This window comes from Parastagonospora nodorum, assembly GCF_000146915.1.
Source record: "Parastagonospora nodorum SN15 chromosome Unknown scaffold_16, whole genome shotgun sequence".
NCBI lineage: Eukaryota > Fungi > Ascomycota > Dothideomycetes > Pleosporales > Phaeosphaeriaceae > Parastagonospora > Parastagonospora nodorum.
Window position 1 is genome coordinate 318243 of NW_001884564.1, and position 13702 is coordinate 331944.

Here is a 13702-nt window from a genome sequence, read left to right on the forward strand (position 1 = left end):
TGGTTTGTGTGCCGATGAAAATCGCTCTGCGTCTTTAAAGAAGAATACGAGGTCGGCTCCTGTAACTCCTGGGGCAGATCCGTAGTCCTTGGGGTCAGCGACTAGCAGAGTCAGTCGAGCCTCCATGTGAAAATAGGCTTGGAGCAAGTTACCGAGTCTTCAATGTTCAGAACAGCATGAACATTCATAGCGTCGTGATCTGGGAGCATTATCGCTCTTCCGAACGTAGTCGATGCTCCACTGTCGAATATGAATAGGCCCCACCAGACTCTTCGTCTAATCTCGCGATCGAGGAGGCTAATGTTCCAGTGAGGCAGCTCGCGGTGTAAAGCAAGACTCAGAGCGGTACGGACGGCAAGTCCCAACAGATTCCCAGCCTGTGTTAGGGCTATTCCGCTTTTGACTAAAGGTTACTCAGAAGCACTAGCGCTTGTACTGTTGTGAGGTCAGCAGCTTCGAAGACGGAATCGTGTTGTCCGAGAGTAAGCGCCTTTCCCGGTAGAGATAGTCTTCCCAGGCCAACATGATCTTTGTTCAAACTCCACGCTCCAAGTGCCCAGAATAGCATGATACAACATGTCCCAAGATCTTGGGGGCGGACGAGCAACGATTTCGTGATACTGTGCTCGGAAGGTCGCTTCATGCACAAATGGATAGCAGACATGATAGTCATGAAAGTACGCGTCGATGAGTGTCGAAGACAACTGTGTGGCCAGTGCGGCATGGGAAATTTGCGATGATGCCAGAGCACCATTGAAGACAATCGGTCTCGGCGTTGGCTGGGGCATCCCTAGGGCTTGGGACTGATGCAGGAAGCCCGCCCAGTCCAACAAGCATCGTAGGAAAACTACCCCGGATGTTGAACCTACGAGCACATCAATACAAGAGTATGATAAAAACATAACAAATTCGTACCAAGATAGCCTACACCAGTTGGCTCTACCGAGAGGGCGGCCATGCCATCCGTCAATCCGTCTACGTTCACGTTCTCTTCCTGCCAATTGAAACCATCTGCGTTACTTGGAACAGCTTCAGGGAGAGCTGCCTCGGATGTTTGCGCACGAACGTCATCCTCTAGGTTTGGAGTGGACGAGGGCGGTGCGGCTGACGAAGGTCCGCCAGGAGGCAAAGTAGCCTTGGCCAGCTCTGGCGACGAAAGCACATCATCGATAGTGATGCCGGGCAAGAGCTGCGAGAGCAGATTCTCTAATTTCGCTGAACGCTGCTCTACATTCGACAAATATCTTGACAACAATTAGAGATGCATTTGCATGCAATCGTAGGAGTTTGCACACGCTCGAGTAAGCGGAGATCGCACGATTCGCCCAATGTAGTGACACGGCGAGCCGCTATGGGCGCATGAGCTACATGTTGGTGTCTCTTTCGAACACTGTTCTTTGGTCAGCCGGCGCGGCGCGAGGCACAAAGACGTGCGAAGACTGACCTTAAGCTTCTTCGCCCTGCAACGTGCGCACTGTAGCAAAAATCAGCATGTATGACTACTCGATTGTGAGGACTGACGAACAGAAAGTGAATCTCTTCCAGCTGCCCGCTTATGCTCCATTTATGTTGAAAGCCATTTGTGTGAAGGAGTTGTGGTGGGTCCAGCGCATCGGGCTGAGATTTGGCCGGCATTGCGCCGATGTGCACGCACCACACTTGACCTAACGTGTCTAGCATTTCCTCGACAGCACCTCCTCCAACGGACTCTTACTTTCTCACATTGAAAGATCAGCCTCGAGTATTGGAGATGATTCAAAAGTGATGATGTATGGGCGAGCATTGTGGACGATCGTCACTGCTTGCGATTGCAAGTGAAGCACGGAGGTCTTCAACAGCTGTGACGCAAATCCCAAGTAGAAAGATAAGTGTCTCATCGTTCTACATCGAATCATTCCTACCTAATCCAAATGTCTGCGATGTGTTATCTTCAACTGCGGTTTCAAGTGGTCGAGTCCACTAGCAACTACTGCAGCAACAATTCGGACAGCCATGTCCAGCATAACAACCTTTCCGTCACTGGTGACGATGCGGAGTTAAAAAGTTTGGTAAAACGAGCTGCCAAGGACTGCTACAGCAACAAAACATTATAACATCAACTATAGTGAGCAATGACCAGGAGCTGTTATATTCGCAGATTGTGGGTCTTGTGCACGCCAGCACGGTCATGAGCATCGACCTACAGTTCCACATCATCTATCCTGACTCTTCGCAAGTCGTACAGGTGGGCTATGACACGGAAGAGCGAAAATGACTGGTACCATTCGTTCTACTTTAATCGACTAACCATGCATTGCTCTCTCAAGCTACCTTTCTCAATTTTGCTATTTCGTACTTTCTCGGCACTTTACTCTGTCATCTCACACGATACATCTAAGCCACGCGAACACAAAACTTCTCCAGAGCTGTAACACGTATCCCAATTCCAAGGAGGATGATGTTCTCCCGAGCACTCTATATTGCCCACGCAATGTTCATCTCGACCATTTCTGCGATACCAGAATACACCAACAACACGGCGCCCGGCCCCGCGATTCCATTGCCCACTGCAGCCTCGTATCACAGTACCTGGTGTCATTGTACGCCCCCATTCTCCTTGCTATCTCGCTGAACTGTTCCCTCACTAAACCCTAACAGATGACCTCCAGCTCTTCCAAGAATGCCGCATCACGCCATTAGGATCCTACGTCATCCGAACACTCGGCAACATCTTTGCCATTAGAGACGAACGCAACAATACTATCACCACCTACTCCGAAGGCATGGGCATGATCGATGCTCCCACCAGTATGGAACGACTCGTACCTGGCACGGACCTTTGGCTCAGCATGCAGTATGGCACCGACAACACGACGTATTTCGGATTTGGTACTTCGAAGTGGAATGACACAAGAAAAGAAACCATAAACACCACTGGATGGTGTAATCCGGAGCCCTGGACGAAGAAGGATATGCAATGTGGAGTGTTATCTGCTGATTACTTCAGGGTGAGTGAGATGCACTGCGCAAGTGACTTGGCTAATTCGTCTGTTGTAGTTCAAGAACATGTTCTGTGCGTTTTTTTGCTCGATTCCTGGCTGAACAGCGAGTTTCGGCTACGGCAAAGCAAAGCAACGTATTTGTGGATGGCTCCAGTATTATCTAAGAGCATGTGGCTGGCTTCTTGTCCCTTCTGTCCCAACGGATCTGTAGAAGTCAGTCACGAAGCGAGTCCTCCACTCGTAAGTATGTGAGTCTAGCAGATCAATAGAACCGTATGCACCTCCGTATTTGGAGCATAAAATGTCGTCGTGGAGTAGTCGGAAGACACTCTTTCTTTCCCAAACAGCACCAGCAGGCAGCGGCAAAATCTGTGTCCGCTCTGCAACTGCGCGATATGATCTTTTAGTTTTTAGCAGCGCGCTTATAGGTTTACAAGAGAGCCTTATCTAGTGTCGCAAAAGTCTTGACGATATCTAGGCTACCTTAACCTCTTCTCGTTGGGTGAGGGCGGACACGAATTTTGCCGGCGCCTACGCCTTCTCGCATATATTGACACTCAGTGCAGCTATCAAAACAGCTTCTTAAAACCCACTCGTACCACCACGAGTCCCACCCGCTAAATCTCTGCTGTGTAGCCTTTTGGTCACATGGAGCGATTACACTCGCAGTACCATAAGTAAGTAGAAGAAGTTCGGCCCACGTCCACCGGACTAATCATCATAAAGAATGTAAGATCTTGAATCGATCGCGCAACTGCATGTGTTATTTATTAAGCTACATCAAGCACAACGAAGATGACAAGAGACAGTATAAGATAATCATGAACATGTGTTTTTCATTCCCATCAATAGACATAATCTGATTTCATGTCATTCATTACCCCAATACCAGTACCCATACCACCCAGGCCTCAAAAAGCAACGCCGTGCTTTTTCCCTTTTCTCAATGAAGAAGAATGAATACCACATCTCCTGCACTATCATCAATCATCACTCGCCTCACTTCCCACACTACGATGTGCTCCCCGGCGGTCCGCCCATATTCAGTAAAATATCCAACATGTCCATGCCGCCCACATCCGGGCCCATGGCCGTCTGATTGATTTCGGCCCCATACTGATCGAGCAGTGGATCGAGGGGTAATGCCAGCCAATCCTGATCCTGGCCGGCGCCCCAGCTCGCCCCGCTATTCGCCCACTGGCCCCAATTCGAATTGCCGCTCGTGTCGAAGTTGGCGTAGTTGCCGGGCGGCGGCATGATGGATATCGAGTTGGAGTTCGGGTCGTACGGCTCCGCGGATATGCCCCAGAGCGAAGAGGAGAGGGGTGTGGCGCGGCCGGAGGCGGTGAGGCCGAGGGAGGGCGAGTTGGGGACGGAGGTGGAGGGGTTTTGGTAGATGTATGGGGGCTGGAGGTGGCCGAGGTTTTGCGAGGGAGGAGGCATCATGGGCGCTTGGATGGGGCTTCTACTGCCTGCGCGGGAAATGCCTGCGGAGCCGTTTGCGGCGAGGCGCACGAAACGGGAGCGGATGCGGTGGGTGAGGGTCTCGACGAGGTCGGCGAAGCGGTTGCCGACGTGGACGTCGTCGACGATGCCTTGGCGGAGGGCCGTGACAGCATCGCTGAGGAGGTTGAGGGAGATGGCGACGTCTTCTTCAGTAGCGCCCAGGGCGAAGGTTTTGAGCAGGATGATGGCTACGCTGACGATGCGGAAGAAAGTTCGGACGGGGGCGTGGCGTAGGTAGCCTCCGGGGTGGAGCCCTTCGACTACGATTTTGAGGACGTTGCGGGACGCGTCGATGACTTCGTTGATGTAGTGTCGGTCATTGGCGTACCACTTTACCAGAGTGCTGAAGGGAATGGCGTTGTCGTGCTCCGCACTACCCATGCCATTCGCAGGGCCCATACCGTTAGGATGAGCGTGGGTTGGACGAGGTGTGCCTTGGGTGCAGCGTTCGACAACAGCCTGGAGAGCAAGCGAGTTGAGATATACACGAGTGTACTCAAACTCGATGATCAAGACATGTCGGAGTTGTTGTGGGACTGTTAATGTCAGTTACTACCACACGGAACGTGCGATGATGATGTCTTACCTTGGACTGCGCGATCAAAGCAAGCCTTCCACTCCGTCAACGGCCCTTGGAAGAACTTCAGCATCTCCTCGTAGGTCCCTGACTTGAGCAACTCCCTCGTCTTCCTCCTATTCGAAAACAGCTTCAGATTGCCCATCTCCATGATCTTCGCAATGCGTTGCCAGAAGTCAAGAACAAGATCTTGCACAGCATGGCGCTCCTGGGTAGCGACCGATTCCAGAGGCAGACGCGCGCCATCCGAACGCATGCCAAACTGCGGGGGCGGTGCCTTGATGCGATTGACACGCTCCTGGTACATCTCCAGTGGCGTCGGACCTCCAACCAGCGACTCGTCGCGATCGATCTTGGGAAGCATGGACGTTAATCCCAGCCGGCCACTCGTCTGCGTGACATATATGATCAGCAAATCGCGAAGGTGATTCTTGCGTCGGTAGTACGCCTTCACTGTCGCATGGGACAGCTTCTCATTCGCATTCTCAAACTCCATCTCGCTCGTGTCATCGAAGACACCAATCTCAAAGGCCAGCGTCATGGCATTTCCGAGCAGCATCCAGCACATGCGATCACTCCGCCAGCAGGGTTCGAGCCAGCTGTCGATGCGCTTGTCGCCAACACCCGGGAGCATATCCGGCCTCGGTCCAGCATCGTCGGCTCTATTATCAGGCAAGACAAGCTCATCGTCATCGTCACCCGGCGGGAAGTGCAGAGCACGTGGATGCCACTCAGTCAGCAACATCAGACTCTCGACTGTGCCCAGCGTGCGCAGACCCTTGCGCGACAGCGGATTGACGTCTGATCCAGGCTGCTGTCCTGCGCCACAAAACCCACCACCAAACTGCTCTTGGCCAAAGATCATACGGTCGATCATGCCCTGGAGGTATTTCCACAGCTTCTCGTGGATCAGATAGGACCGCGACTGCGCGCCGATACCGCTCGAGCCGCTCGGCTGGGAGTACCTCGCCGCGATGGTGAGCAGGGTGATAGTCAGCATGGGCTCCTCTTTCAGCAGCCGCGCATGCTGGCTGTGCTCGCGGTAATCCGGCACGACAATGGGCGTCAAGGGCGACAGGAAGGCGTAGAAGTAGTCGATGTACGCAATGGCTTCCTTGGCAGTGAGCCATCCGGCGCGCACGAAGCGGAACTTCTGCCACGCGGCGACGGCCTCCATGAAGGCGTACTGATTCGGCGGGTCTGGCAGCATGGGCTGCGATATAGCCGGGTCGACAGCCGTGTCTGAAGCCGTGTTCCGCGAGCCGTTGCGCATGTGTGTCGGGTGCACCTGCGGGCTGGCGAAGTTTGTTTGCGAGCCGGGTGTGCTACCCATCGTGGGGCGCTGCATACTCGACGTGCTGCCGGAGCGGTGGTGGGCCGCGGCCTCGAAGAGCAGGTTAAGCGCATCGTGGCCGCTGTAGACCTCACCGTTCTGCAGCGTCGCGACGGTTTCATTATTCAGCTTCTGGTCGTCCTCGTCGTTCTGCTGGGGCTGGCTCGTCGACGTCGTCGGGCGGCGCAGAGGCTCATACCGCCCGACAGAACCGCCCGGAGTCAGCGGCTGGGAGAGGTACTGCGCGCCATTTGCATTTGCGCTCACGACGCTCACGGGTTCCGGGACGGTGTTGGTCTCTGAGCGCATGCGCTTCCGGCCGTTGCGCAACTCATAATCGTCGGCCTCGTCAAACTCTTCCTCGTTGTCCTGCTTGCGCTTCCGACGCGTCGCCGAGAAGTAGCATTCTTTGCTCTCGCGCCGGCAGCGTACACATGGCGGGTCGTGGGGGTGGTCTTGGAGCCAGTCAGTACTTGCGGCTGCTATCATCTACACCATCGAATACATGCCTACGGGGCCCAGGTCACAGCGCACCTTGCGTCTCCGACATGGAATGCAGGCTTGATACGTGCGCGTATGTTGCGACTGCGCGCCGCCTTTGTTGACTGGCGGAGACGCGCTGGCCATGGTGCTGTATGCTGGCGCTTGGGACGTCGTCGGCTTGCGGCGGCTCTGCTGAAGGCTCGAGAACGACCGGGTCCCTCTTTCTATTTGGCTTGGATAAAGGCCGAGATGTCCAATTGTACCTGCATGCAGTGGATCGAACTGCGCCGCGCGACCGTAACGCTTAGAGGCAGGTAGTAAGTAGTGCTGTAAGTTTTGTGTGTGATTAATTATCTGTTATTCGTGAGCTCCCAGCGGGCGACCGTTCTTGGTCACGAGGGCGGGGAGGCTCTCAGAGGGCTAACGGCTCCACCAATGCTAGCTTTCCCGTGTCATTTACGTTCTCTTTTTGGATTTCTCGCGAGCACCCTCAAAAAGACTCTCTCACTAAACGCCCATGGAATAACGTCATTGGCTCCCCAAGTAATTGTCTGCTTGGTCATTGGCTGTATTTCGCCTCGTCGCTCGAAATGCGGCGGAATATGCACAGCCACAGCCCGGAGCATGTGATCAAGAGATACACTCAGGAGTCAGCGCACGCGGACGAACAATGACGACTGAACAAGGATCAGCATGCTCTCAACTACGGCAGGAAGCGACCAGAGTGTAGGCTGAAGCTATGCGCAACGTCGCGAAGACTACGTGTACAGCTTCAAGCTATCAGAAGACCCAGCCCAAGCGCATCTCTCGTGTGCATACATCTCTGGTCTTGTTTCTATCCGCCGCGACATGAACAAGTCAGATATGGCCCATGTGGCCAACGTTCACGCACTAATTTATCATCGAAACATACTTCACACCGCTGGAACAGCCACAGCAGCCACATCCGCTTAAAGTTGACCTCTCATACCAGCCACTCATACAAAATGGTATTCACCGGTCGATGTTGGTTGCATCACCTGAGCCTGGCACTGCTGCTGATGGGCAACGCAGGAGCTCAGTCTGCGTGCATGTGTGTATACCTCCTTCATGACCGTCCATATGCACATCTCTTTGCAAGTCATGTACCTTGTATCCTCACCGCGTCTTCAACATTACATCTTCTTCAGTAAACCCGTTCTCTTGTGGTGGGAATCGATTCTATTTAATTTCCAAAGCGTCACTTTTTCCATTTCGTGATACCTAGGGCTAAAGCGTCATATTTCATAGTTTCATAACACAAAGTCTCCTCACAGCCAGATACGCTCCAAACACTGCAAACGCTTAGATGAGCTGCTGGAACGCACGGTCCAGAGGAGAGCGGAGAGGCTTGACGTCCTTGTACCAGTCGATGGTGAGCTTGGCGCGCTTGGCAATGCCCTCTGGGGTGAATTCGAACTTCTGTAAAATTATTAGCCATCGATGTTCGTGCGTTGTGAGTATGAGTTCTGCTTACCGCATAGACCTCCTTGTATGGGCCGGAGGCACCGAATCGGTTGAGACCGAATTGCTCGTGCGAGTACTTCTCCCATCCGAGTGTGGACATGACCTCAACAGACAAGGCGGGAATGCCGCCTGGGATGGTCTTGAGCTGGTACTCCTTGGGCTGTGCGTCGAAGACCTCTGTGCAAGGCATCGAGACGACACGGGCGACAATACCCTGCTCCTTGAGGGTCTTGACGGCGTCCAAGCAGAGGGAGACCTCGGATCCAGTGGAGACGAGGGTGATCTGCGCACCCTCGTTCTCAAGGACCGTGTATCCACCCTTGATACCGTTCTCCAGAGTTGAGCCCTCAAGCTGGGGCAGGTTCTGGCGGGTAAGTGCAAGGATGGATGGGGTGCCCTTGGAGGTGAGCGCCATGTAGTATGCGGCCGAGGTCTCGTTACCGTCAGCCGGGCGCCAGACCATCATGTTGGGCAGAGCACGGAAGTGAGCAAGAGTCTCGATAGGCTGATGGGTCGGGCCATCCTCGCCAAGACCGATGGAGTCGTGGGTTGCGACGTAGAGGACGCGCTGGTGTGAGAGGGAAGACAGACGGACGGCACCGGCAGCATATGAGACGAAGTTGAGGAAAGTTCCTCCGGCAGGGATGATGGTACCGTACGCAGACATGCCGTTCATGACAGCGGCCATGGCGTGCTCACGGACACCGTACCTGATGTAACGACCGGCCCACTCTCCAATACCAAGATCCGGAGGCTGGAAGTCGACGGCCTTCTTCCACCGAGTGTTGTTGGAGCCAGTCAAATCTGCGGATCCGGAGACGAGCTCAGGGACGACGTTGTAGATGGCCTCAAGAACGCTCTCGGACAGCTTTCTTGATGCAATAGCGGAGTCACTGGGCTTGTAGGTGGGGAGAGACTTCTCCCAGCCTTCGGGCAGGTCGCGGGTCAATCGGCGTGCGAGGTCCTTGTGCAGGTCACCGTGCTCCTGGCCGTACTTCTGGAACAGCTTGTTCCACTCCTCCTCAGCAGCAGCGCCCTCGGCGGCGTGCTTGTGGTACATGTCGTAAACCTCCTGGGGAACGACGAACATCTTCTCGGGGTCAAAGCCGAACTGCTTCTTAACCTGCTTCATGTCGTCCTCCTTGAGGGGGTTTCCGTGGACACCTCCAGTACCCTGGAGCTTGGAACCGAAACCAATGGTGGTGGTGAGCTTGATGACGGAGGGCTTGTCGGTGACCTTCTTGGCCTCGGCGATAGCCTTCTCAATGCCCTCGAGGTCAGAGTCACCGTCCGCGACGTGCTGAGTGTGCCATCCGTAGGACTCGAATCGCTTGAGGACGTCCTCAGTGAAGGCGCACTTGGTGTCACCGTCTGCAATAGAGTCAGTATGCGAATTTTACGCCCCAAATTCTCCTTTACTCACCAATGGAGATGTGGTTGTCATCGTAGATGGCAATGAGGTTTCCGAGCTTCAAGTGACCAGCCATTGAGGCAGCCTCGCTGGCAATACCCTCCATAGCGCAGCCATCGCCGAAGAACATGTATGTGTGGTTGTTGATCAGCTCGAAGCCGGGCTTGTTGAAGACGGCACCAGTGTGTGCCTGGGCCATGGCCAGACCGACGGCATTGGCGAAACCCTGGCCGAGAGGGCCGGTGGTGACCTCGATACCGGGGGTGTCATGTGCCTCGGGGTGACCGGGTGTGATGGAGTCGACTTGCTGTAGTGTTGTCAGTAACAAATCACAATCGTCAATTTTCAGTGCACTTACACGGAAGTTCTTCAGGTCGTCGATAGAGACCTTGTAGCCGAAAAGGTGGATCAGAGCATACTGGAGCATGCATCCGTGGCCGTTTCTGCGAGCTTGTCAGCACGTCCATTCTCAGTACTCAAAAGTCCTTATCTCGTTGAGATCAAGCGCCGGAGCAGCGCGGAGATGCAGCGAAAACCACCACTCAGAAATGCATAGCTCTGGCGTCTCGCAAACGTTGGAAAATCAAGCTCAACAAGCTCCGCAACACCGGAAATGCTGGAAGCTTGCCAGAGCCCGCGCTCCGCTATCGGCCACCACTCAATGGCAAAACTCCATGAAGCTGAAAAGTCTCGAAAACTGGAGAGAAATACGTACGATAGAACGAAGCGGTCGCGGTTAACCCAGTCAGGGTTCTTGGGGTTGAAAGTCATGAACTTGTTGAACAAGACGTGAGCCACCGGGGCCATGCCCATAGGGGCACCCGGGTGACCTGAGTTGGCCTGAAATGTGGCATCGACCTGTTTTTACACATAATCAGCAATTGCCCTAGCACAGCGCGTCGTCATGTTGAGAAAAAAAGATTGCTGCGACGGCGGGGTAGCTTCATGGTGGGGCAGCGTTGACGACGATGGGGACAGGAAGATGGGCAGACGTACCGCGAGGGTGCGGATGGTGTTGATGGCGAGCTCGTCGACCTTTCCGTACGGCATGATGGGCAGTATGTAAGAAGGGAGGATGAGTGAAAGAGAGAGCGCAGAAGTTGGCGCGGGATCGGGGCGTTGTTATGTAGAAGGTGGAGTTTCCGCGCCTACTATGACATGGATGGCCCGCAGTGGTGGGGTTCCCATTGCCACAAAGTCAAAGCCCGATGGATTAACATACGTCAAATCAAAGCCGCTGCTACTGCACCCGTTTCATGAAATAAGCAACTTTGATGCGCCTGACTTTGAGATTTTCTCTGCAGCTTTGCAATGGGTCTTCAGTCGTCTTACCAACTCTCATGCTCTGGAACTGCGATTGCTTCTTCAATCGGCCATGTCAGAGCAAACGCCGAACATAGGCGCGGTCAACTTCGCCCATTCCATTTGCGAGTCAGAGCTCGTGCCATCATCGCGACATATCTCACTCGAGCCTGATGTGAAAAACGCCAGAGGTGAAATTCTTCCGCCGGCTTCTTGATTGCGCGCGGCCGGCGCGGAGATGTGTGTACAATGAGGCTCAAGTCGTGGATAACAGTCTCGAGTACAGCCGGGCATTTACCCTATTCTCCGAGGACATGGTAGTGTCAAGTGTACAACATTTTAGTATCGCGGCACCGTGGGATGGGTTGGCTAGGCAATTCGCTCAACAACTTGAATACGGTCGGCCTGTTTTTGTTTATAATTGCGCCGAGCATTACATAGCACATACGACAGACAGGAATATTCTTCATGATAACGTACTTCAATTTCATACTGTACAAGTGAGCGCCGTGGGTATCTCGTCGTGCGCTAACAACCTAAGGGGAAAAGACAGTCTCGTCCGTCGTGTAGCGCTGAACAAACATGACAAAAGAAAAGCGGCGTCTATACATGCCAGTCCAGTCCAATCCAGTATTACAAAAGTACCTCAAAAGAAATAGTAAAAAGTCGAAGAGAATCATCACCGTCCGCCCCACCCCACACTAATAAACAAATCATCTCCCTTCTTTGTCGGCGTCAGTTTCGGAATCCAAACCGGGCTCCTCAACCCCTCCGCATCATGATCAACGTCTCTACCAACGTTAATCTCCCTCATCTCATCTCTCTTGCGCCGCACGTTGAGCGGCCGGATCACCACGGGCTCTTCGTACATGTTCGGGCTGGCGACGCTTTGCGTGCGGCTCTTACGATCGATCTTGGAGCGCGGCGTCGTGGACCATGATTCCGTGCTGTTGCTGCGCACATGTGTGCGCGTGCGGGCACGGGGTGGGGATGTAAAGGGGTCTTTGAGGGGAGGACGGGGAAGCATGGCGACGTCCTTGGGCGCGTTGAGTTTGAGGGGTACACGCGTTTCGAGGAGGAGTGGCGCGAGGTCTTTGTGGCGGTTGTGTAGAAGGTGGGAGGTTGAAGGCGGGCTGGGTTGGTTACGACGCGGTGCTAGGTGAGTTCGTGAGGTATTGAAGCTGTGCACGTGTTGGGGGCTGCATGGGCTGCGGGGCACGAGTTGGTTCGATGCGCGTGGGACTTTTGGGTAGCGGAGTTTGGAGATGGGGGATTCTGCGACGGGGGAGAGTTTGGCGTCGTCCGAGAGTTGCTTGTCGTCGTCGTCGTCGTCTGGTGTTGGGTCACTTGGGTCTGCAGTCTCGAATGAGGTCTGTGACGAGCCCGAATCTCGGAAGTTTGTCGATGCGCGAGATGCAGTGCGGGAGACTGTACTGCCAGATCGCTTCGTTCTCATGTTCACACTTTTCGGTGAGTCCCTGGCACGTACTGCATACCCTGGTACCGGTAACGGTTTAGTGTTCTGGTGCGTTGAGAAGTAGTAGTCGTCAATGTCGGAGCTACCAGGCGTTTTTTGTGGTGAAGCGGAGGCCTTCATTTGACTTGGAGGCGCTGCCCAATTTGGCCGACCTGGAAGTTGCTGCGGCGATCCTGTTGATGGCATCTGGGCCGCGATGATCCTCCTGGGTTGGGGCCTCTCGTGGCGGACGGGTATTTCTAAGAACAGCTCGGAACGCCGTGTAGATTTGTGGTGAGCGTTCTTTGATGTACCAGAGGATCCAACTGCAGTATCAAAAGTCGCTGCTCGTTTAGATGGCTGGAGGCTACGAATCGGCGCAACCGGAACAGGTGGGGTGGGGAGTAACGCAGATGACCTACGGCGTGCTGTGGTCTCGTCTTCTTCAAATACAGTATCTTGTGTCATAGTACTGACGGGTCTGAAGGGAACGCTGAGCTGAGACTGTTTCGGTCTGCCGCGTTCCAATTGCGAAGGGGCTTGTGTCGTAATCTGAGGAACTGCAGAGGTTCCGTCTAGCTCGGCACTAATGGCAACACCAATCTGACTGAGAGGTAACGAAGAGTCGGAAGCGCTGTTGGCGGTGCCAACGCCATTGCGTTGGACAGGGCGAGTTGGGCGCAGAGTCGCTTCGTGGTCCCTGACTCTGTTCGCATTCAACTTGACATGCTTGCCTCCTTTACGAGCAGCCGGAGGAATTGCCATTGTGAATCTGCTTGACGGTACTTTGGTGCTTCCCGCAGCGACAAAGTTCGAGAATCGTGAAGTAAGCTGGCTCGAGTTGGTGCTGGAACCCTTCTCATCAGAATCGAAAGCGTTCTTACGCTCCCTTTTCCTGCGTAAGCATACGCTCAAGGCCATGAGTCCTACAGCAATAACGAATGCGGCAACCGCAGCTACAGATAGTCCAGCGATCTGAGCTGGAGTCATCTTTGGCGGTGGGTCTACGGCGGCCGGTACAGCGACGAACGTAGACGTGGACGACGATGTTGCAGACGGCGTAGAGGAGATTGAGTCAATGACGATGGATCGAGTCGAAGTGCCTGTAGTTCGCAGGGTGGTTGTGGGTGTGGGTACGGCGATCGATTTAGATAGTATCGTTGAAGTT

General features: G+C 54.1%; 6 protein-coding genes across 6 annotated transcripts; 2 read left to right on the forward strand and 4 right to left on the reverse strand.

Moving 5' to 3' along the window:
* Nucleotides 1-669: 669 nt before the first annotated feature.
* Nucleotides 670-1635, reverse strand: SNOG_10079 (hypothetical protein; the record flags this gene model as incomplete). The annotated part of the gene is made up of 3 exons (XM_001800309.1): nt 670-803; nt 916-1244; nt 1445-1635. 3 exons carry the CDS (start codon nt 1633-1635, stop codon nt 670-672), a joined length of 654 nt encoding a protein of 217 aa, XP_001800361.1.
* A 357-nt stretch (nt 1636-1992) lies between these two features.
* Nucleotides 1993-2254, forward strand: SNOG_10080 (hypothetical protein; the record flags this gene model as incomplete). Its single annotated transcript, XM_001800310.1, has 2 exons — nt 1993-2022; nt 2138-2254. 2 exons carry the CDS (start codon nt 1993-1995, stop codon nt 2252-2254), a joined length of 147 nt encoding a protein of 48 aa, XP_001800362.1.
* A 216-nt stretch (nt 2255-2470) lies between these two features.
* On the forward strand, nt 2471-3145 carry SNOG_10081 (hypothetical protein; the record flags this gene model as incomplete). Its single annotated transcript, XM_001800311.1, has 3 exons — nt 2471-2579; nt 2638-2987; nt 3086-3145. 3 exons carry the CDS (start codon nt 2471-2473, stop codon nt 3143-3145), a joined length of 519 nt encoding a protein of 172 aa, XP_001800363.1.
* An 847-nt stretch (nt 3146-3992) lies between these two features.
* Nucleotides 3993-6886, reverse strand: SNOG_10082 (hypothetical protein; the record flags this gene model as incomplete). The annotated part of the gene is made up of 2 exons (XM_001800312.1): nt 3993-5023; nt 5074-6886. 2 exons carry the CDS (start codon nt 6884-6886, stop codon nt 3993-3995), a joined length of 2844 nt encoding a protein of 947 aa, XP_001800364.1.
* A 1192-nt stretch (nt 6887-8078) lies between these two features.
* On the reverse strand, nt 8079-10826 carry SNOG_10083 (hypothetical protein; the record flags this gene model as incomplete). Its single annotated transcript, XM_001800313.1, has 6 exons — nt 8079-8320; nt 8376-9736; nt 9789-10083; nt 10135-10219; nt 10351-10634; nt 10773-10826. The coding sequence occupies 6 exons, from the start codon at nt 10824-10826 to the stop codon at nt 8204-8206; spliced, it is 2196 nt and encodes a 731-aa protein (XP_001800365.1). The 3' UTR covers nt 8079-8203.
* A 931-nt stretch (nt 10827-11757) lies between these two features.
* SNOG_10084 (hypothetical protein) lies at nt 11758-13524 on the reverse strand (the record flags this gene model as incomplete). Its single annotated transcript, XM_001800314.1, has 2 exons — nt 11758-12450; nt 13012-13524. 2 exons carry the CDS (start codon nt 13522-13524, stop codon nt 11758-11760), a joined length of 1206 nt encoding a protein of 401 aa, XP_001800366.1.
* Nucleotides 13525-13702: the final 178 nt, after the last annotated feature.